Genomic DNA, 21,956 nt, shown 5'->3' with positions numbered 1-21,956 from the left:
GTCAGATTTTCACTGACATCATACAAAGAAAAACGTAAAAGAAAACAAAAAAAAATTTCTAAAACTGAGCATTTCGAGTTTTCGCTTACAGGGATTACTTACACACATGTTGACAAAAGTTTTTAACTTCATCATATAACAGTAGATATATGCCAGAAAATAAAGAAAAAGCATAATAGATTCTTTTTTAATAGAGTGATCAGTGCTATAAGTAATAAAAGAAATCACTTATTGCCACATTACTCACAATCCAAGTAGCAGCAGATTTCCAAAAAGTCTGTTACTCATTCCAAAACAGGGGGATGTTGACTCTTAGCTGTATTCTTTTTACCGTGATAAAGGCCTGAGCACAGATGCAGCGATACAAACCACAAACACACCAATGGCCGCAATTAGCATATTTGGGTACAAGTACATAAATTTGGGGCTTCACCTTACGCACTATAGCTTTGTAGAGCCTTGTAAAGAGATGTGCAAGAGATACTGTACTATGCTGCCATCTAGTGGATGAAACCTATGCTGTTTTAAAATCAAACCGTTTGAGAAATTATAAAAAAGCAATTGTGAAAAACTAATAATAACAGTTCCAGTTTGATTTTAAAGCCAAAAATGTGCTGCTGGATTAAAATGTTATTCATTAACTAGACAGAGCCTCAACCCTGTCATGTTTACACAGCACAGGAGTGTCAGCTGATTAGCTTACACATTATGCAGTAAGAACAGGAGCCTTACCTGGGTAGCGTTTGTAGTTGTCATAGTCTTCAGAGCACTGGACGCTGTAGACTCTGGGCTGAGGTGCGACCAGCTCCCCTTGGCTGACCAGAGTTTCTGTGACGTCACTGTCCAAAGAGGTCATGTACAGCCACGTTGCCGCCCCACATGCAGACAAAGCGACCAGCAGCAAGGCCACAAGCAAACGGGACCCCCGCCATGACGATCCCTGCCTCAGCGCATTACCTCTGACCAAGACAGAGAAAAGCTCCAGATAATTAGCTGAAGTTGAATTCTGAGAGAACTTCCATAACATGTTTAGATGAACTAAAGCCATTTCTCTCTCAGGTAACAGTTAGAGGGATGTACTGAGTAATTATTTGACTTCTAAAAAGATTCCCACATTTGTGTGTATAATAGGAAAATCCAAGATTGTGTTGTTTCATACTTGTTTCCATTTCTAATGCACAGAAACTACATAGCAAATTCAAAACAAAGGACATTCTTCATTAAATGTCATAGCTAAAGAAATATTAGCTTGAAATAACAGTGAAATACATAATTATGTGGCTATAAATGAAAAACCGCCTTAAATTGATGAACAAATAGTTGAAATAGTGAAATCTATCAGTGGAAACTAAATAACACTAATAACATCAAAATTCTGGGATATTGATCTGGTCAGTTAATTAGTTACAACTGGTTCATTAGAGGAACCACAGGTTTTACAGGTAGAGGCCACTGACATTTTCCCCATCTTATCTTTTCTGGCTGTTTTTTTCTTTTTTAACTAGTTTTGCATTCCGCACAGCTTCAAGAGCATGAAGGAAATTGCATGGAGACAGGTAGGAACTCTAGACAGAGCCATAGAAGGTCCTTAACCCACAGATGAGAGCAGGTTCCCCCAGAGCCCATGTGACATGTGTGAAAGACTCTGGTGAAGCCGTGGAAAACATTACGCTGCCTGTAACGTTTTTCAGAATGACCGGTTTGGGGGTGGGTCAGTGACAGTCTGAGGAGGCAAATCCATGGAGGGATTTAGGTCTATTGATCCAAATCCAGTAGAACACCTCTGGGACGTTATCTTCGGTCCAATCCTTGCTGCCAGTTCACACCTCAGATTGTGCAGGAGCTCAGTGATGCCCTGGTCCAGATGTGGAACGAGATCTCCCAGGTTACAATTCATCATGTCATTAGGACCATGTGAGGCATGCATACAAGCACATGGGGGCCACACAAACTACTGAGTACTATTTTGTGTTCCTGCAATGAAATTTTGTCAAAGTGAACTAGCCTGCTGCGTTTTTTCCCCCACTTAGATTTTTTGGGGTTTCTTTGATCTCTGTAGGTTGATCATTTTCATTTCTAGCAAACAGCTGGCATCCTTTCACTCCTAACACATTACCCAGTCCATATCAGTGTTATGACATGATTTTTTCCCCCAGTGAGTTCTGATTTGTTTTCAAAGTGTTCCTGAATTTATTTTTTAAGCAGTATATATGCAGTGTACATATACATATAATACATGCTTAATGACGAAGTTTTTAGTTGGGGCTGGATCATTGTTGAACCGGGCATTAATACTCAGTCAATATATGTCACTACATGATTATGTGAAATGCAAATATTATGTGCATATTATTAATTCACTTATGAGAAAACTGTGTACAGGAAAACACAACTTAAAAGTATTTGGTTCACCTGGACACTCTATACCTGTGTTATTTTAACATTAGCTTAGCATTTAGCCAGCTGACGTTTCATCGCGGTCAAACACGGTGACAGCACCTGACTGGCACACACTCCCCTTTCACACCGTACAGCTGCGCACAGGTGAGCACATTAGCACGTTTTTTTGTTTGTTTATTTGTTTTAAGCTCACCTTTTAATTTTCTTCTCTATCTCGGCTGCATTCGCACCCTTCGCGTTTCTTTGCCGTACTGGAGCCATTCCACCTTAAAACATCTACTACGTAGCATTTAGAAACGCATACAGTCACACACGGCCGCAGTCTCTTGCCTTCTTCCACTAAACCATACCGCTCACCCCGCCAACAGCTTGTACAAGCTCCCGAAACTCTCTACTTCCTGCTTGCCCCGTATAATCCAATCCTATTGGCTCCGGGGAAGGGAAAGCCTTTTTTCTATTGGACCACGTTCGGGTCTCTTTGAGTTGCACTTACAGAGCACAGCTGCGAAAACATAGCTAGGCTACAGTGTAGGTAGCTCGGCTGTTATCATCATTTTGATAGTAAACAGTAAGAGAACGGGCTTACGCCACAATATTAAGAACACCAATAAAGGAAATTTCATCTGTGATTAAAGTGTACAAGTGAGTGGGGCTCTGTGTATGCATGCAGAATGAGCTGTCCACCTTGGCCTAAAGGGAAGAAAGTGGTGCACCTGGACTTAAAAGGTGCTCCTCCACGAGTTGAATACCTGCACAGGGTAAGCTTCCACTCGGGTCTTGCTGCAACATGAACAGTATTTACAGCTCTGTCACTTTTTAGTTCCCCATGTGTGCTAACATCCTCAGCTGATCGAGCTCTTCTCTGAGCTGGGAGTGGATGGCCTGCTGGTGGAGTATGAGGATGTGTTTCCTTATGATGGGGAGCTGAAGCTGCTCCAGGCCACAGCACAGCCTGCTTACAGGTGCAGTTTGGGGATCTAGTGTTTCTTAAATAGTTTTTTACTGGGTGTGGATTTTTAATCTCTTTTCACAATAAAAGATCCTCTAATAAAATAATATCCCTCCCTGTGTTTGATAGAGATATTTTAAGTGCAGACTTGCTGTAGAAATGCTTTGGTTTATCAGACCGTCTGATTTTTGCGTGCTGTACTTTCAGCCGAAATGAGGTGCTGTCTATGCAGGAATTCGCCAGATCCAAGGGGATGGAGGTGATCCCACTCGTGCAGACATTTGGTCACATGGAGGTGAGGTGTGTCACATGTGGCTCAATTTTAAGATGGGAGTTCTGTGTCGGCCCTGCGCTCATCCCATCTCTGTCATAGTTTGTGTTAAAGCACCGATCCATGTGGCACCTAAGAGAGGTGGCACACTGCGTGGGAACCCTGAACCCCCACAGAGAGGAGGGGGTGAAGGTGGTGATGGAGATGCTGAGGCAGGTAGTGGAGTTGCATCCAGGGCTCAGCACGCTCCACATTGGAGCAGATGAGGTGAGGGGTCGGTCTTCACGGGGGAAGTGGTTGTTTTTGTATAACTGAATCTCTTACATTCGTCTTCGCGTCCTCAAGGTGTACGTGCTGGGTGAGGGCGAGGAGTCCAAGTTGTGGCTGGCTTCACCTGGGCGTACAGTGGAGCAACTGTTCTTAAGTCATGTGACCAAGGTGGCCAGGGCTGTCAAGGAGGCGTGGCCTCATATGACCATCATAATGTGGGATGATATGATGAGAGACATGAGCCTGGACACACTGAAAGGTGAGGTGATATTCAGGGTAGTTTGAAGTTCTTGTACGTGTACGGGTCTAAATACTGTCTAAAACCACTTTGCAATAAAGTTAGTACAAAAAAACATTTCAGACTCTTGTGCTAAAACTGTACAGTATAAATGATTTGTATTTATTTATGATAAAATATTCTTAATTACTGTTTTTTTAATCCATATGGAAGCCAGTGGTTTAGTGGGACTCGTCCAGCCTATGTTGTGGGACTACACCCCAAACCTGGATGTGTCCAAAACTGGTAGGTAAAGTACACAGATGTACATTATCAAACAGTGCACTGCAAAACTATTGACTTCAGACTAATAATTCACCTTCTGTAGGTTTTCTTTTTGCTAGTACAAAATGTTTTCAAATGCAGAAGCTTTAAGAACTTGATATCAATGAGGGGTAAAAATGAACAGAGTAAATACAACCAAAAATATGTGACCTAATAATGATTCAACATGTTATCTTAAATTGACTGAGCTTGTTTTGCTAATTTAAGTTGAAATTCTGAATGGCCATTTTTACATTTTAAAGACTTGGGAAAAATTCAACCTATATGTGCGCTTTATTCATTAAGTTACATTTGTAAGTAGAATAAACATTGAATATTCTCAAACTATGTTTTTCAGTGTCTCTGCTGGAGAAGTATTGTAGTGCCGGTATGGCAGATCTTTGGGCAGCCAGCTCGTTTAAAGGCTCCACCAGTGTTTACACCTGTGTGACCAGCACGCAGAGACACCTGGATAATCACCTGCAGTGGCTGAAGGTGGCTGCTTCTTTGTCTCCTGCTGTAAATATAAAGGGTATTGCCATCACAGGCTGGCAAAGGTAAGAAGCAGAGGATGTTCTCCACGGAGTAAAAGGAAAATAAGATGTTTATGTGGGCCATTATTTACCCTTCATCAGGTATGACCATCTGTCAGTGCTGTGTGAGCTGATCCCAGTGGCTATTCCATCACTAGCAGTCTGTCTCCAGACTCTCCTTCACGGACAGTTCAGTGCTGAGGCCCAGAGCAAAGTAACCGGGAAGCTGGGGATCTCATCAGTGGAGGTGGAGACCATGGGGATGTGAGATTTAACACCGTTGTAATAAACAACACCATCACTGTATCTATGTATGCATCTCCAAGCTAACAGGATTTTATTCCCCACGGCCCTCAGGACATGTGTAGCTGACACAGTGTTTCCAGGAAGGAGGCTGGCTGAGTTAATCGTGGAGCTCAATGCACTCCTCAATTCAGAAGATATAAGATTTTTTGAAAACAGCATGTAAGTTATGGGAAATGATCATAACATTTCATTTTAAATGGAATTGAATGCCAATTCAGCCTCACGTCTGTAGGCTAGCATCTACGATTTGTGCACAGTGTACCACTTTATTAAGGATATTTGTGTGCTGCGAACATGAACTAAAATTTAGTCAGTCATGTCGTTATTGAACAACAGTTAGTTTCAGTGAGATGTGGGAATGGATTAAGTCTTTAGACAGATTTTAAAACATTCTAAAAATGTTATTAAAAAATATTTATATGTGTAGCTACTTTGGCAATTACTACAAGAAAGCCAGATATGTTATATTTTTGGTATAGTGCACGGGCTACTTGTTAGCAGTGATGTAAGCTATGCTGCTAAGTTTATAAAATGAAGTCTAAATATGAAGCCATCGTAAAACAAATTTCATTTTTACATTTTAGGTTTTCGACAGTTAGCTTTAAAGGTTATACTACAATTTTTTCATTCTTCGTTTGATCTTTTTTTTTTTTTTTTTACTTTAGTTAGAGCCCGCTTTTAGCTAACAAGCTAATATTAGCGCTATGTATAACTTAGAAATGTGAAGCTAACAGGTGCCAAATATATTTTTATTAGAGATTTGTCGAGAGTTATTTTTTTCCAGTGTAGAGATTTAACTGTATGCTTGTGTTTCTGCAGGTTTGTGAGAGGATGGTTCAGCCCATACCAGCGGCAGACGAAAACTGTTACCCCGCTAATCACCATCCAGATTCACAACCAAGCATCCCTGTGAGCACACCTTCCTTATGTTTTACCAAAATGTGGAAAATTAAAAATACACAGAATATGCAGTCATAGTAAAAAGAAAGTACAGCATGTACAGGATATATTTAAAAATCCTTAAAATTAGGCAACTAGAACCTCAATTAAACTATATGATATATGTGTCATGATATTTAACAAAAGCTAAGCCAAAATGAAGAAGCAGTGTGACCCTGATTGGCCAACAAGCACTTTGTAATCCTACGTGTATGCTGAGGTCAGAGCCAAGAGCGATTTTTCGTAGACTCTGTGCAGCTAATGGGATCGCTCCATGGTGACCAATGAGAAGAATTCAGGTTTTGGGCACTTCACAACAGCTTCACTTTTCAGACCCAGAAGTTTGGAGCATTTTTTATGCTGTCAATAAACCATAGAGAGATCATTTCTGACATGATTTCGTGTGACAGTGGTAGCAACACACCTATCTAGGTAACTAGTTACCAGAGCTAGTCTACAGAGAATGTCTTTATTTCCTGAAATTCTCAAAGGGATGCTCAGAAGATATGAAGTGATGCAATTCTAATGTCCTTATGATGCTCTTGTATCCATAAAATCTAATAGGACTGGCTTAATGGCACCAGTTTCCGGATAATAAATGCAACAGATGTTGGGAGAAACATGTACAAAAAGGAGCTTGCTGTGGTGCCAGATAGGCTTGAAGTACTTAATCCAAGAATGAATATGTTTTACAGCAGTTAAAGCTCTGTGAGAAAAACCTAGAGATGAAACTACATCTGCTTTACTGATATCTAATTCAGAAATCACAAAGGAAACAGCCAGAAAATTTATTTTACCTCTACAAGTTACTTGTTTTTGGGCTATAGTTAAAAAGGGCCCCTGTAAGTAAGTGCTGCCATGAAACTCATATTTTGTGGTTCCATTTGTATGTGCTAAGCATGTGCAGAATAGAACAGTTATTTAAATCGTTTTAGCACTTAGCTCAGCCTGTGAACTAGCATCATGATGAGTCTGTATGGCTTTAAATTCTCTTCCGGTCATGTTGCAGGTATTTGGCTACATTACAGCAGAAGGTGGAGGCAGTGAGAGAGGAGATGGCCAGTCTTTACCCAGATTCAACAGTCCAGGAGTGGATAGAGGAACACGTCAGCCCTGTAACAGCTCCTCTTCAGAGGATAACAGAGGATGTTGCAGCCTGTTTGAAGGAGATTGTGCCATAGAATCACTTTTCCATCTTTGACATTGCTGATTAATTCACATAAAGCCTTCCTAATTTCTGCCACACACTGGCACTAAAGTTCAAAGGAGTGATTTTATATAGGGTTCTGCGCTTATGTGAGAGTAAACTGCTACATGTAAATGGAGCTACATGTAACAATGACAATAAAATCAAACCCTAGTTTAAAAAAAAACAAACAAAGTGTTTATTCCCTTAAAGCAGCACACATTTGAACTTGGAATGAGACAAAGTTTGACCAAAGCACAAAAGTCTTTTCCTGAGATTCAGTCTTTGGTTCACTTAAAAAAAATAATAAAAAAAAACAGGTAAAGGTTACAAGATAGACAAGCATGACGTCAAAACATTTCACACATAATTCACTCTTGACTGAGCTCAGAAGATCCTTCATGCTCAATTACAGTTTGCACATGCATTCATCTGGATTGTCTACTGGGTTCAAATAAACACACAAAAAGACAATTATGAGCGGGGTGGTCCAGAAAACTGTGGGAAAAGCACTTTCCTGAGGCTCACATACACAAACACTCAAATTCAGTAGGAAGGCACGGGAAATCTGTAATCTGGAGTGTGCTCTCAAACAGTAATTAGCTCAAAGATGATGAAATAATACTCGCTTAAAGAAGACTCCACTTAGAATGTAACAAAAGGGAAATAAAAAGGTCTGTTCCAAGATTTCCTAAATTGTGAACATTTGCAGGACAACATATAACTGAATGGTTGTATTACCAGTAAAAATACAAACAAGTAAGACTGTAAGTAGAAACTAAGGGTTATTTTCCCTGCTGTTCCACGTGCATGCACATGCTTAGAGTTTGCTATATATTAAGGGCCTTGCAAAAACCTCACCCTCTGTAATGCCTCTGCATTGCTGCAATGCCCCTAACTAAATCTCCCTTACATTAGAGTAACACTACACTTCAGACAGATCACAGCTTGTCTGCTTCATCTGAGTCGGTGCTATTGTCTAGAGAATCTTCATCCTCTGCGTCCCCGTACTCAGCCTCATACTCCTGCTGCCGACGTTTCTGCAGTTCCTCCAGTGCCAGGAAGCGCTTGAGCAGAGCAGCCACTGCCTCCACATCACTGAGGAGTAACCGGAGTGCAGAAAACAGATCCAAATAAATCCAAATATTAATACAGTGTATTCATAAATAAATGTTCATCTCAAATCGTAGTAATCAAAGTGTTGTGGTACTTTTTGTGCAGGGTATTATTAGCCATCACGTCTCGATACCTAATTAGCATGCAACAATAATTCCTGTTAGCAATCTTAAAGTGAACACCAGAAAGCAAACAGTGTGTCTTTTCTGTCCTGTCTCCCACACCTCACCACCAACCGGACGTGGCAGATGGCTGAGCCTGGTTCTGCTGCAGGTTTCTTTCTGTTAAAAGGGAGTTTTTCCTTCCCACTGTCATCAAGTGCCTGCTCATAGGGGGTCACCTGATTGTTGGGGTTTTCTCAGTGTCATTATAGGGTCTTCACCTTAAAATAAAGCACCTTGAGGCAACCATTGTTGTGATTTGGCGCTGTAGAGATATAATTGATTTGAACTGATTTAAACGGTGAAGACAGTCGACTCATTTAATGTTTATATAACACTTGACACACATCTACTCGGTGGTTTCTTAGCTAAAATAATTAAAATCTAATAGAACTGTTTTGGAGTCAATTCTGCGTTCTTCTGTGTTCTTTGGTTTTTGTTCGAACTGTGTAAGAGAGCTATTGATTTTTTTATTGATGAGTGCAGGCTGAATAACAAACATCTATCTGTAGAAGTCAGCACAGTTTAACAGCAACATAAATTCTAGCCTCTAGATTGGCCACAAAATAAATCAATGCAGGAAGGATCTATTATAGAGTTGTTGCGTTTTAGCTACGAGCCCCCTAATAAATTGCTAGCTAATCATGTATTAACTGCAGGTTTTAATTTTATGGGCTTAATATACTGAAAATCTGAACATCAAACCTCTATGTTATCTTTCATCTAACAACAACTTCATACTAAATCAGATCCTGCGCTGAACTGTCAACTGCCAGTGACCTACCTGCGTCCCCCGAGTGTGGCGCTCTGAGTGAGGGGGTAGGAGAAGCCTGCAGCCAGCTTCAGCATCAGCAGATAACCTTTCCCCAAATAACGCACCCTTTCCTCCTGTACGCAGATATCGCACAGCTGGTCCAGATCCAGCACAACTGGGAGATGGAGAGAAAAAACACAATGGTAAGATCCATTATTGTGACCTCTCAGCTCACTAATGGAGCTGTAGTGACCAACCCGCTCTGTGGTTTTACTCACCTTTCTCTTGGCCCTTCCTCCACAGAGTCAGGACTAAAGTGTATAAACTGAAGGTCTTAAGCTCAATCAGGTTCTTGGTTTTATCAAACACAGCCTCCTCCCATTCCTCCATGTTCTGCATGGCCACAAACAGACAGCCGGCCACGTAGAAGAGCTTCCACGGGATGCTGTCTGCGGGATTGACGCAACACAAGGAAAGAAAAGAAAGCTGTACTCAAGTGTTGGAAGTTAAGATGACATGACATATATAAATTTTAGCTTGCATACCTGAGCTGTAATATGCAGCTGTTAAGCCAACAGATGCTATACCTGCAATGAAAATAAGAGGCTCATGGTTTTGGAGCAGTTCAAGGGAATATTCCATCATTGAAGTGTGAGAGCGCATGTCATATTTGAGTATGGGAACAACATTTTCACAAAAAACACACTTACCAACAAGAAGAGACCACGAACGGATCCCCGGGGATCTCTTTAGGTGGAGCAGGGTGGAGCTCTGGTCTTCTACTGTCATGTATCCCATCTAAACAAAGACAAGAACCCAGCAGTTTAGAAACACTAAAAGCCAAATTTCCTGTGATAACACTCAATTAAAAGGGCCAGTTCACCCAAATCACATGACAAGTATTTATTTATAATATGGTAAAAGTAAAGTATTTGTTATCAATCTTAAAAAAAAAATTATTAAAACTACGTATGTTTGCACTTTGCTATGAGTAGAATAAAGTAATATCTACCTCTGAGATTGATTAGATCAGTTAAGGTGAATGAGTTTAAAATTACTAACAGTAATGTTTTTTTCTATAGCTGGAATTTAACTTTGCAAGGTCAAGCTCATAATTTCACAAGCGTAAAAAGGATTCCCACATGAAAAAGATCATGAAAAAGATATGTGTGTGTGTGTGTGTGTGTGTGTGTGTGTGTGTGTGTGTGTGTGTGTGTGTGTGTGTGTGTGTGTGTGTATGTGTGTGTGTAAAATGTAAATGTAAAATGTTATTTATTTCACATCAACCATTTTGACTTCTTACAGTAGGAAAAGTGCAAAAACTTGCAAAACCTGCTTTACTCCATAATTTCACAGACCTTTCCTTTAAAGGAAGTGACTGTTTTAAGTGAACTCAATGTTTTAAAGAGCTACTGTAAAACATTCACGTCTGTGTTCATTTTCAAATCGCAATTATAATAAATCTGATAGGGCCAGAGCTCAGTGAAATGCAAACAACTAGTGAATCGCCCTATGTATTTTCTGCACTTTTTTCAGTTTCAGCTTTTATATTTCGTATCTTTAAGTTAAGATTAATCAAATCAAAACCCCAAAAGGAGCTATACCAGACCCGTGCTCTGCTTCAATACAATGCCCAGACAGCAAAGTAACAGCTGTTCAATAGTGACCAAGTCTTCACTTTTTTACCCCAGAGCCTCCCTTGCAAATCAGACAAGCTACGATTTGGATTACCTCAAAATAAATCAAGATGGTTTCTCAAAAATAATCCAGACATGTTGCTGTAAGCAGTGGATCTTTTGTTTGTTCGTTTTCTAACTGAAGAAATATCAAAGCTGAAATGTGTTTCATGGTCATACATTGATGTTTTAACATGTTTCAGTCCTCTGAGTGGCACAGACCTAGCTGCTGCTGTACTGCTGTACAGGGGTGATGGCAAAATAAAACTCAAACTGTTCTCGTGGCTTGATCCACATTTTTGTTCCATATATGTTTCTGATCAGACATACGGGTTTTTTTTTAACTGGATCTGAAAACACGAGACAAGAAAGATGCCCCTGCTGCTGCTGCTGACCACGATCACTCAGCGTGACGTATACCAACAATCTCTGCAGAACAGGTAAAGACACAGTAATATGAAATCTGTATTGCTTACCTTAAAATCGCCTTTTTTCTTATATTTTTTTGCCTTGTAGATTTAGGAAAGAAGAATGTGTACAAGGAAACGCAACCGCTGAAATTATAAGGAAGTTCTATTCATATTATTGCAACAAAACAGTCCCGAAGGGGCAACACTTCCTTCCAGGAACAGGGCGAGCTTAACTTCATCACGCCTTCAAAATAAAAGCTTAAGAAAGAAAAAAGTAAGTAAGAAAGAAGGGAAGGTTTTTTTACTTTAAATTTTACATTTAAACATTACATTTGCCTGCATACGCCTACCATAAGCAAGTAAGTAGTATATATGCTTTTGTACTTAAATGTTTCAAACATAGTAACAATTTGAAAAGGCGTTCATAACTCGATAATAACCACACAGGTTTTCTTTTCAGAAATACCTAAACTGAGTTTTTATCAAAGCTGTTTCTATCACAATTGAATTTAGTGTGAAGTGAGGTAAGAAGACTTCTACACACGAGCTTCCGGAGCAACTCGTACCCAGTTTGCGCATGCGCTCAGAGGTCGCCGGGGTACACAATGGAGTCGGACGTATATAGACACGACTGGCTTGGACACTAGAGGAGTCTCGTCGCTTTTGTAAGCGGCAGTTAGAGTATTATGAAATAACCGCAGAGGTTCAAGCCTGGCGGCCAACAGTGGCGGTGACGCCGTCCACAGACGACTTGACCGGAAAACGAAGGGTGCTGAGTAACTGTCGAGTTCACCTGTATGTAGTCTTCTTTAGCACTGGCTGCTCTTCTACATTTTTTCCCATGTCTTTGTCCGAAAGAGCGGTGAAATAAACCGTCCGGTGAGTTACCTTAAAATTCGACCTTGCAGTGTTAACACTGCGTCTGCCGCGCCGTTAAACCAGCATACACATTTCGGTCCCACACAGGAATTAATGTAGAAACCCCAAAAAAGGCCTGGACCGAAATAGCGTGTTTTCAAGTGGTATATTTAAGGCCAGCAAAACTAAAATACCAGGTAGCTTGTTAACGTGAGGCATGCTTAAGGATTTGGCTACTCTTATTTAAAGATATAAATATATTCACCCCAAACTAGATTTTTTTAAAAGGTGTTTTTGTATCATATGAAAGTAAGACTGTTTCTATACAACAAGCTAACTCTCTATAGGTTTTAATAGCACGGTAGCTTCCAGCCCATACTTCTCGCGCTTCCCCTCACGCGCACGCAAGCTGATGTAATGGACTTCGTGGCGGTTTCTGTTGGCTCTGTTTATATAATTAACCCGAGCAATTTGGGATGTAATGACAGAAGACTAGTTTGTGCTTGCACTCAGTTTCCCACCATTATAAAGCTGTTTTGTTTATGATAAAACGCCCGCCTGTGATAGGACGCTGGAAGCAGTCAGTGGAGGGTGGAGTTAATTAAACAGCACAGAGCAGTCGCCTCTGCCTTCCTTACAGGAAACCTTAGGCTGTGTGGAGCTGGGATGTTAATCTCTGTGTCTCTCTCTTAATTTAAAGATATAACTGCTGAGGAAAATGTCAGAGGTCAACATAGCCAAGCGCAAGGAGAAATGCGAGAACTGCACCAAACAGGTATGATGATGGCTCTGTAGCACTACGCTGTCTCATAAATGGGTTGGTTGACTGCATTTTTCTTGCTCTCAGTTCTGAGCTGAGTTTATCGATCTTTCTACACACAGTGCAATAAGAAGCAAAGTGAAGATGGGGCCAACTCAAACCAGGAAAGCGAAGAAGTCAATGGGCAGGTAATATCTGCTTACCCAGTGCACTCTAGTCATTAATTGCTCTACATGAATCAGTCCTCATCAGGCTCCCATGTTAAGCAGTTTTCATGCATGTGCATTTCATGCATCCTTTCACACTGAGTTCACAGGGAGGATAAAGTCTAAAAAGTTACAGTTCTTTATTCCAGCATGATTCAGATTAAGATGCTTTTAGCAGATAGTAGGCTTAAGGCAGGTAATAACCAGTACAGGAAAATGAGACATAGCCCACTTCAAAGGTTATTGGAGGGAAAAAATCTCCTAATTTTTTCAGGTGAATGAAGGCTCCCAGCTTTTGTTGAGCGCATGCCTGTCCTGTGACGGCTGTCTGTCAGACGAGGACACCTTGAAGATCTCTCAGCAGGGTCTGGAGGAAGTGGAGCGAGTTCTGGCGCTGAATAAGGTACACTTCCTCTGAAACCAGGGAGTGTTTCTGCGCTGCCTTGTTGCGCTTGCTAAACAACACCTTCCTCTGTCCCTGTCAGAAGTGTGATGCGTCGAAGCACAAGGTGCTGGTGGCGTCGGTGTGTCCGCAGTCTCTGCCTTTCTTTGCTGTCAAGTTCGGTGTGGACATCACTGAAGCAGCCCACAAGCTCTGCGGCTTCCTCAAGCACATCGGTGATTTGAGTTTTTTTCTTTTATGAAATACGAAGCTGACTTTACCATAAGTTTCCTACTCTCTCCATTTTGTTTCTTTCTGTTGTTAGCTTGTTTTGTTATAAAGAAAAGCTACTTTGTTTCTTTTTTTTGGCCTTACTTCCCACTTTTCTGCTAAACAGACTTAAGTTTACCTTTCTGCAAGCAGGTGTGCACGGATTATCCGTACGCCCTGGTATTTATCATACATGTTCAACATTCCCCTGTTTGTTGTGTGCCTTCTGCTTCGTCACTCTGGGTTTTCCCTGCAGGAGTGCAATATGTGTTTGACACCACTCTGGCAGCTGGCTTCAGCATCCTAGAGAGTCAAAAGGAATTTATTCAGCGGTATCGCAGGAGGCACCATGACTCCCACGCCCTGCCCATGTTCACCTCCTCCTGTCCAGGTAAACCGTCCTCTCTTCTTTCCCTTCCTCATATTCCCCCCACTTTTTACTGCTTCTTCTTCTTCTTTTTCAAACCCCCACCCCGTTGTACTGGTTTTCCTGTCAGTGTGATTATCATCTGTGCTGATGTTTGCCTCAGTTTTAAGATTTCTTTGTTCTGCTAGTCCCCGGGCTCTTTATTGAGTGAATTTGTGTGCGTGTGCTGAACCTGGAGTTTTAGAGGTGCAGATAGCAGAGAGCTGCTGGGGAAAGATAGGAAGCTCTTCCTGCACCACTCCCTTTATCAGAGATAGGACGCTAGAGCTTTTTTGGTCTTTAATTGTGGCTATACACGTGCATGCAGACACCCAGGCATTCATCCTGTGGGGTCTAACACAGGCCATGGAGGAGGGCTTTGCTCTCCTCCAGGTGAGGAACGACCAGTAATTAAATACTTGTTACATTCGGTATAGCAAGCTAGCTTATCATCATGAAAGAAATGTATTGTGCTATGTGGATTTTTTTCCTCTTATCTCTTGGTGTGTGTTTCTACAATAAACAACTTGAATTCATGCACAGTAGGCTAAGGGTTATTTTAACATTGTGTGTTTACAGGGTGGATCCGCTATTCAGAGCGTGTCCTGGGCAGCCTGGTCACTCCTCATATCTGCACAGCCAGGTCACCCCAACAGATCATGGGGTGTCTGGTCAAAGACTACTTCTCTAAACAGCAGGTAAGCATTGATCCACTGTGACAACTCACAGTCAAAGGTCTCCGGGTAATTGGAGGTCTTTCTACCACTTGTTTAAGTGTCTGTTGACAAATAAACAAGGGGGAATAAATGAAAACTGATCTGTTGTAAAGGCATGAGAGCTAAATATATTAGAGGTAAGTGGTCATCTGCTTGATGGAGACTGATGACTAACAGTGATTGGCCAAAAGGTCTTCATGCTGCTCTAAATCTTTTTTCCATTAGAAAAGTCTCTTAATAGGTTAAGACCGGGAACTTTGCTCACACAACATGTGGTTCTAGCACTTGTTGCAGTTCAGGAAGTGCTTTACCAAAACAAGTTTCACCACTTCTGAGGCCCTGTGTTAAATTACTTTTAATTTAAGCTGTCACAAAATGCAGAAACGGAATGCATCAAATGAACTAATGTTAATAAACCGCTCCTAAAATCTTAACAGCAGCTCAGCCAAAATTTCCTGCAACAGAAATGAAGCCCGACAAATGTGTAACACCTCGCGTTAAAGCTCTTTTATTAAACTGTCATAGAGGAAAAAACAGAAGGTTAAAAAGAACATGCTTAGTTATTCATGATTGCTAGCTGGGATGTTTTGTTGGCATCTTCAGTAGTGCCAGTAGCACTTGTAAATGCAACCAGATATAACTCCATTTATACATACAAAGATCATCCTTTTAAATGACTTGCGACCCACTAAAATAAGCCATAACAATGCAGGCAGATGACCCTGGCACTTGTCTCCATTGCTACATTTTCTTGTTATTTTGCTGTGTTCAACATGTTCCTGGTCTTCAACCTTTGGGCAGTGGGTGTGTGGCATCCAGCCAATAGTAGTGCCAAGGGTATCAGATTACACCACTCTCAGGTACAGTGAGAACACATACAGAGTGGATCTATGCCATTACGATTTTTTTTAATTTATTCTTTTTAATGATAACTGACATTTTAAATTATACTAAAAAGAATACTTAAAATCCTTCAAAATAACTGAACCAAGAGTATTAAAGTAGATCTGTTGTGTTTTTTTAAAAAAATGATGTTTAAAAATGTAGCCAAATTTTAAAATAAATGTAAAATTAAAGAGGTCAATTTACCAAACATGTAAAAATCACTGTGAGCCAAAAGGCTGTTCCAAATGTTCAGTATTTGATCACCTAATGTGGTCACGTCGTCCCAAACCACATGTTCCATCTGAGTCAGAGTGTTTGTACTGTGCAAATTTTTCGAGGGAGATATTGATGTCTCAAACCTGAACAATCCAAGGCTAATGTCAGACTCAGTTCTGTATTTTATGAGAGAGAATCTCTCTTATTATGTCTTTGTTGTGTTTTCTGTACTAGCAGAAGTTGAGTCCAGAGAAACTCTACCATGTGGTGGTGGCTCCCTGCTTTGATAAAAAGCTAGAAGCTGTCAGAGAAGAGTTCTACAACAGTATGCTGGAGACCAGGGATGTGGACTGTGTACTTACCTCAGGTAAGATTTTTAAAAAGACCATGTTTGCAACCATATTAGAGTTTGTTAGACCCCTCTCTCTGGTTTCAGCAGAACACATTTAATGTCTAGAGGTGTATCTGAAACCTGAGGACTGTATATGCAGTGGAAAAGCTGAATTACTTGATATCCTTAAACGGTTTCCTCCAAGAGTCTCGTCAAGTTGCTTTAAACAGCTACAATGTTCTGCAGAAAGGTCATAATGGATACTCAAATATAATCACTGTAATTATGCCAGCAGGATGCTGATCTGGTTTCTTTTGTTTTCTTGAGATTCAGCCATTTGTCTCCAGATCTATTTAAGATAAAGAGCAGCTGACCCCAGTATGACAGAGCATGTCAGAGTGAGCAACTGTGGGAGAGCTGCAGCTGTTGCTAAAAAAGAAATCTGCACTCACACTCATTTGATGCACCTGCATGTACCAACCAACCATGTTTCCTCTTTTTCACTTTCTTTGTTTCAACCAGAGCATCACTGCATGTATCAATGTAAAATGTACACTCACTGGCCACTTTCTTAGGTATACCTTGCTAATACTGGGTTTACCCCACTTTTGCCTTCAGAAAAGCCTTAGTGGCATAGATAGGCATAGATTCAACAAATTGCTGGAAGCATTCCTCCGAGGTTTCGGTTCATACTAATATGATAGTGTCACACAGCTGCTGCACATCTATGATGTACCACATCATCAGGTGCTCTGCTGGATTAAGATCTGATGACTGTTAGGTCATTTGAGTACAGTGAACTCATTGTTATGTTCAAGAAACCAGTTTGACATCAGTGCAACTGTGTGCATTATCCTGCTGGAAACAGCCATCAGAAGGTGGGTACACTGTGGTCATAAAGGCATGGATATGATGAGCAACTGTACTGTGGTTTTTAAACAGTGCTCAGCTGCAGCCCAAAGTGTGCCAAGAAAATATCACCAGCAACCTGACAACAGCAACAGTTCATACTAGGCAGCATGGATCCATGCTTTCATGTTGTTTGGGCCAAACCAGCTGAATGTCACAGCAGAAATTGGCATATTCAAGTTACTGTTGATTTCTTGTCAGCTTGAAATATTCTGTTCATTCTCCTCTGACATCAACAAGACATTTACCGGCTCACCAGGTGTTTTCTTTTTTAAAACCTAGAGATGGTTTTGTGGGAAAATCCAAATAGATCCACAGTTTCTGAAATACTCAGATCAACAAAAATGCTGTTAAATTACTTAAAGCACCTTTCTCCCACATTCAGATGCTCACTTTGAACTTCATTAGGTCGTCTTGACCATGTGTACATAAGCCTTTGAACAGGTGTAGCTAATAAAGTGGCCAGTTAGTGTTGTAGTTGATAATGAAAGGGAGCACTGTAACAGTAAGAGTCATGTCTCATGTTCCAGGGCAGATTTATTACCTGATGGAGCAGAGGAAGGTGTCAGTGGAGGAGCTGGACTCAGTTCCACTGGACCAAGTGTGAGTAGCTGGGATCATTGTTTTTAATAATGTAAATGATGACGTCAGTGCTATGTAGTTGGAGTGTTATTAAATTGTACATTATTTTGAATGAGTTAATTTGCTGTTTACGTGTAAGATTCTACTTTCATGTGTAATGTTTACGTGACTGGATACAACCTCTGAGCCTGTGTCAATGCAGCTTTGACTGTGACTGTAGGCTGGGAGACGGTGGAGACGTGGCGCTGGTGAGACATGACGGCAGAGGCTCTGAAGGTTTCCTGGAACACGTGTTCAAACACGCTGCTAAAGAACTCTTTGGTGTGGATGTCCAGGAGATCACATATAAAACCCTCAGGTGAGAGACGGCCCAGTCGGCATAGTTGTGTTCTAATACCTCACGGTTGTGTCATTCTGGAGATGGTGTTATGGTTTTAATCCATTTGTCCATCTGTTAATGTGAAATTATGACATTACTGTGGTTGTTTGTATGTTTGGCGCATCAACAGATGCGCCGAAGGTGTTTTTTCCTTCTTCATTGTCAACTTTATGCACATCTGCTGCTTTTAATTTCCTTTCAATTCAATTATTAACAATGAGAAATACGAAATTTGTTGTCACACCAACTTCACTGTGAGCTAACTTTGAACTAAGACTGACCCTGTGATCCCACACTCCCCACATTGCTGTCAGTCTGTACTTAAGAGCTGCTAGTTTGTCTGTGTAAAGGTGAAAAACCAGTTTAATCAGCTTAGCAGTGTGATGTGGGTTTTTAAAACATGGCAGTGGATGGGATCAGTTAAAGATCACTTTTCTTTGATTATCTGTGTATCATCCCTTTGCTGGTGACTTTACAGGAATCGGGACTTCCAGGAAGTGACACTAGAGCGGGACGGTGAAACACTTCTGCAGTTTGCTGCTGTCTATGGTTTCAGGAACATCCAGACTCTGGTTCACCGTATGAGAAAGGGACGTGTGCCTTATCAGCTGGTGGAGGTGCTGTCCTGCCCCGGAGGTAACGCCCATCACAGCCCATGAGCTCAGACATGCTGCTGCCAGCTCTTTAAGATTTATGACCCTTAACATTCCTCCTATGTTTCCCTTCAGGGTGCTTGAGCGGCCGCGGTCAGGCTGAGAATGAGGGAGGTGCAGGCCGGCTGGACAAAGCCTTGGTCAACCAGATGGAGGAGATCTACAGCAGCCTTCCAGTCCGGCTCCCAGAATTCAACCCTAACCTGCACACCCTCTATCAGGACTGGCTGGAGGGTCAGGACTCGTCACAGGCCAGAAAGTTGCTGCACACAGAGTACAGAGATCAGAGTCACGGCCACGCACAGCCTCCACACATGCAGTGGTGAGAAGAAAGGGAACGTCTTCCTTTAAAGACATGAATGGACAGCTATTCGATTGTGCTTCTGCCTGGACCATCACATATTCTAAAAAACTGTGGACCACGCAGAATGATGGACCAGTGACTGACGTCTCAATAGGTCATTCTTCCATTTAACCACAAGGGGGGGGCTGCCTCTTTTGTGCCAAGCCTGATGATATGTGAGGGGCAGAAAAACAAACACTTAGAAATGATACAGAGTGAATCAGTGAATGCAGTGAGGTGTTCTTAAACTGGCAAAAAACAAGATCACCTGCTGTGCCAGCTGTTCTAATAAGTGACATCTGTAGCAAGTGTGAACCATCAGTCTGTCGAGTCACAGAGCAATAACCCCTTGAGAAAATAGAAGCTTTTATCACAACTGGAACTCATGAACCGAACCTGTGGATGCTGAATGTATATTTGATGAGTTTGAATCTTAGCTGTCCAGTATGAATCATGCAGTTTTCCATGCTAAAGTCATCTCCACTGTTCCTAGCTGAAAGACTGCGTGTTCTCTAACACAGTGATAACTATGCAACAGTGTCTTATTGAATCAGTCACAGTAAGTCTGCTGCATTATTCAGATTATCCGTCCCAGAGGAAGGACAGTCCTTCTATTTAAGTCTGCAAGAGGGTTTCATTTGTATCACTGCTCCAGTTTCACAAACTAGTATTTTTATTAAGTTATGCATATTGTTTTACAAGATCAAACATTCATGTCCTATGTAAAGCACAAAAAGAAAAACCCTTCTCACAAATACGTGACTTGTCTCATTCTGATGCTGATGGTTTTTTTGTTTTGGTCGGGGGACCTGGTCATAACATAAAGAGACATCACTCCTGAAACTTTTAAACTTTTTTTTTTTTGGTCCTTTGAGAACCAAAAGATGCTGATCTCGCCAAACCAGGCTAATCACCAAATAATCTAGATAGATAAACCAGTACTACAGGTCACAGGAGAAATGTGTGTAGTCTTAGTGGAAGCATAGAAGAACTAGAGAACAAGAAGGGACCAAAATTTGAGCTTTAGGAACACCACAGATGAGAGGGAGCTCTAAAGAGGAGGCATCACTGATGATTGATGGCTGAAAATATTTAGATTTTCTGGATTAATCTTTGAATTTCTTTAAAAGAAATATTAAAATTGGCAATTTAAAGAAAAAGGTTATGACACTGTTGAAATAACATGCATATTCACACTTATTATTGCTTATTATTTAGATCCAGATTGTCTCTGAGTCAAAGGGAAATGGCTCATCTGACGTTTTCTCACCAACACCTGCCAAGTTGTTCAGTCTGTAGTCACGTCAAATTAAAGCAAAATATGAGATTTATTGTTTTCTTGGAGGGAGAAAAACACATTTCGTGAACATGTTTTTGATTTATACAAGGAAACAAATCTGTTTTCACTCAGTCAAAAAGTATTATGTAATAATATTATGTAATATTGCGAAATTCAAAGAAGGAAAGATATTAATGTAGTTAATTATCACAACAAAAAAGCCAAACTTGCCTTTGATTTTAAATCCTCGTTTTCAGTCAGCATCAGTTGCATAAGTCAGATGAATACTGTTTCTTAAAATCGTCTAAAACACATGCGTGGCGTGTTTTTAATGTTCAGAAAGTTTGTAAGAGTTTCACATCAGCACCATGTTTGTCCCGCAGTGCTGGTGTGTGATTTTAAAAAACAGCATTTATAATCGGTGGTGTTACTCAGAGTCGTCCCCAGATGCTCCTAAAGCAACAAGCTCTCTAACAAGTGCGTGCTGCTTCTTCTTCATATTTTAACAAATGATAGACATGCGTGAGGGTAACTGAGACCTGCTGATCCCAATTTACAAAAGCAAAACGTTGAGTCTAAAAAGCGAAATTGGTTATTACATCAAGCTTTTTCCTTTCAGCCAGCTTATTTAAATCCTATTTGAATTACTTTGATCTGACTGTTTAGACCATTATTGACTCCTGTTGGATTTTAATATGGACTTATAAGTTATTCCATAACTTTCTCAGGATTTGATCACTTCTCCATTTTTTTTTTTGGCTTGCTGTGTCAGCCACAGAAAACCATAACCCCCAGTGACTGAATATTATAAAACCACTGACACTTTTGAGTGTGTTTGTGTATTTATGAGAAATCTTAAATTAGTTTGTTGTGCATGTATCACAGTCCACATCCTTAAAGGGCCATACTAAACAAGAAAGGTTGTTATATATCTAAACCGCCCATAGCGTTTTTCATTAGCTGCTGTTATGGGCATGTTAACACAGCAGTTATCACACACTGTACAATTTACCAGCTAGACATTACAGATGTGATCACTTTGAGTACATGCCTCATCGACTGATAAACCTACTTATATTGTGTGTGTAAATGTAAGTGAATGGACACATGACAACAGTTCATGATCTACATGAAGTATTCTCACAAAGTTAACTGTCCTTAGTACAGTAAGGACTTGGAGATAAAGATAAGCAGAGACACAGAAATAGCATCTGTAATCTGTCTTGTGGGTTTTTCATTTAGTTTCTGTTAAGCAATAAACTCAGAGAT

General features: G+C 40.7%; 4 protein-coding genes across 6 annotated transcripts in view; 2 read left to right on the top strand and 2 right to left on the bottom strand.

Annotated features, from left to right (window-relative positions):
• uts2r2 (urotensin-2 receptor 2) overlaps nt 1-2,800 on the bottom strand; it is a 34,937-nt gene extending 32,137 nt beyond the window's left edge. Inside the window, exons 1-2 of the mRNA XM_063481618.1 lie at nt 2,594-2,800; nt 733-959 (exon numbers count right to left, since the gene is read on the bottom strand). Of these exons, the coding sequence (XP_063337688.1) occupies nt 733-959; nt 2,594-2,661 (295 nt within the window). The 5' untranslated portion in view covers nt 2,662-2,800. The remainder of the gene's footprint in view (nt 1-732; nt 960-2,593) is intronic.
• A 97-nt stretch (nt 2,801-2,897) lies between these two features.
• hexd (hexosaminidase d) lies at nt 2,898-7,559 on the top strand. The gene is made up of 11 exons (XM_063481617.1): nt 2,898-3,158; nt 3,247-3,362; nt 3,557-3,644; nt 3,723-3,887; nt 3,966-4,149; nt 4,342-4,413; nt 4,790-4,988; nt 5,067-5,228; nt 5,322-5,429; nt 6,090-6,179; nt 7,219-7,559. The coding sequence occupies exons 1-11, from the start codon at nt 3,072-3,074 to the stop codon at nt 7,388-7,390; spliced, it is 1,443 nt and encodes a 480-aa protein (XP_063337687.1). The 5' UTR covers nt 2,898-3,071; the 3' UTR covers nt 7,391-7,559.
• Nucleotides 7,560-7,598: 39 nt separating this feature from the next.
• LOC134632806 (cytochrome b-245 chaperone 1 homolog) lies at nt 7,599-11,729 on the bottom strand. Its single transcript, XM_063481619.1, has 6 exons — nt 11,579-11,729; nt 10,137-10,224; nt 9,972-10,013; nt 9,705-9,875; nt 9,457-9,601; nt 7,599-8,493 (listed from the first exon to the last, which is right to left on the bottom strand). The coding sequence occupies exons 2-6, from the start codon at nt 10,222-10,224 to the stop codon at nt 8,337-8,339; spliced, it is 603 nt and encodes a 200-aa protein (XP_063337689.1). The 5' UTR covers nt 11,579-11,729; the 3' UTR covers nt 7,599-8,336.
• Nucleotides 11,730-12,108: 379 nt separating this feature from the next.
• narf (nuclear prelamin A recognition factor) lies at nt 12,109-21,956 on the top strand. 3 transcript variants are annotated; one of them, XM_063481615.1, is made up of 12 exons: nt 12,109-12,307; nt 13,071-13,145; nt 13,253-13,318; nt 13,611-13,739; nt 13,822-13,954; nt 14,245-14,379; nt 14,974-15,092; nt 16,446-16,578; nt 17,982-18,054; nt 18,254-18,391; nt 18,891-19,048; nt 19,141-21,956. In XM_063481615.1, the coding sequence occupies exons 2-12, from the start codon at nt 13,089-13,091 to the stop codon at nt 19,389-19,391; spliced, it is 1,392 nt and encodes a 463-aa protein (XP_063337685.1). In that variant the 5' UTR covers nt 12,109-12,307; nt 13,071-13,088; the 3' UTR covers nt 19,392-21,956. The 3 variants fall into 3 exon arrangements, with proteins under 3 accessions (XP_063337685.1, XP_063337686.1, XP_063337684.1); XM_063481616.1 differs by having other exon boundaries at nt 12,109-12,391; nt 16,449-16,578; XM_063481614.1 differs by having other exon boundaries at nt 12,109-12,391.

The sequence above is a fragment of the Pelmatolapia mariae genome, linkage group LG8 (genome assembly GCF_036321145.2).
Source record: "Pelmatolapia mariae isolate MD_Pm_ZW linkage group LG8, Pm_UMD_F_2, whole genome shotgun sequence".
Taxonomy (NCBI): domain Eukaryota; kingdom Metazoa; phylum Chordata; class Actinopteri; order Cichliformes; family Cichlidae; genus Pelmatolapia; species Pelmatolapia mariae.
Note: the sequence above shows the minus strand (reverse complement) of the source record. Positions and strands in the feature narration are given on the sequence as shown.

Excerpts from the sequence above, each read along its gene's own strand:
- hexd (XM_063481617.1), top strand. The coding sequence starts at position 3,072 with ATGAGCTGTCCACCTTGGCCTAAAGGGAAGAAAGTGGTGCACCTGGAC. Across the intron at positions 3,363-3,556 it reads ACAGCACAGCCTGCTTACAG|CCGAAATGAGGTGCTGTCTA; the intron begins GTGCAGTTTGGG and ends CTGTACTTTCAG. Across the intron at positions 4,989-5,066 it reads GCCATCACAGGCTGGCAAAG|GTATGACCATCTGTCAGTGC; the intron begins GTAAGAAGCAGA and ends ACCCTTCATCAG.
- LOC134632806 (XM_063481619.1), bottom strand. The coding sequence starts at position 10,224 with ATGGGATACATGACAGTAGAAGACCAGAGCTCCACCCTGCTCCACCTA. Across the intron at positions 10,014-10,136 it reads TTCGTGGTCTCTTCTTGTTG|GTATAGCATCTGTTGGCTTA; the intron begins GTAAGTGTGTTT and ends TTTTCATTGCAG. Across the intron at positions 9,602-9,704 it reads GAGGAAGGGCCAAGAGAAAG|TTGTGCTGGATCTGGACCAG; the intron begins GTGAGTAAAACC and ends TCCATCTCCCAG.
- narf (XM_063481615.1), top strand. The coding sequence starts at position 13,089 with ATGTCAGAGGTCAACATAGCCAAGCGCAAGGAGAAATGCGAGAACTGC. Across the intron at positions 15,093-16,445 it reads ACTACTTCTCTAAACAGCAG|CAGAAGTTGAGTCCAGAGAA; the intron begins GTAAGCATTGAT and ends TTTCTGTACTAG. Across the intron at positions 19,049-19,140 it reads GGTGCTGTCCTGCCCCGGAG|GGTGCTTGAGCGGCCGCGGT; the intron begins GTAACGCCCATC and ends GTTTCCCTTCAG.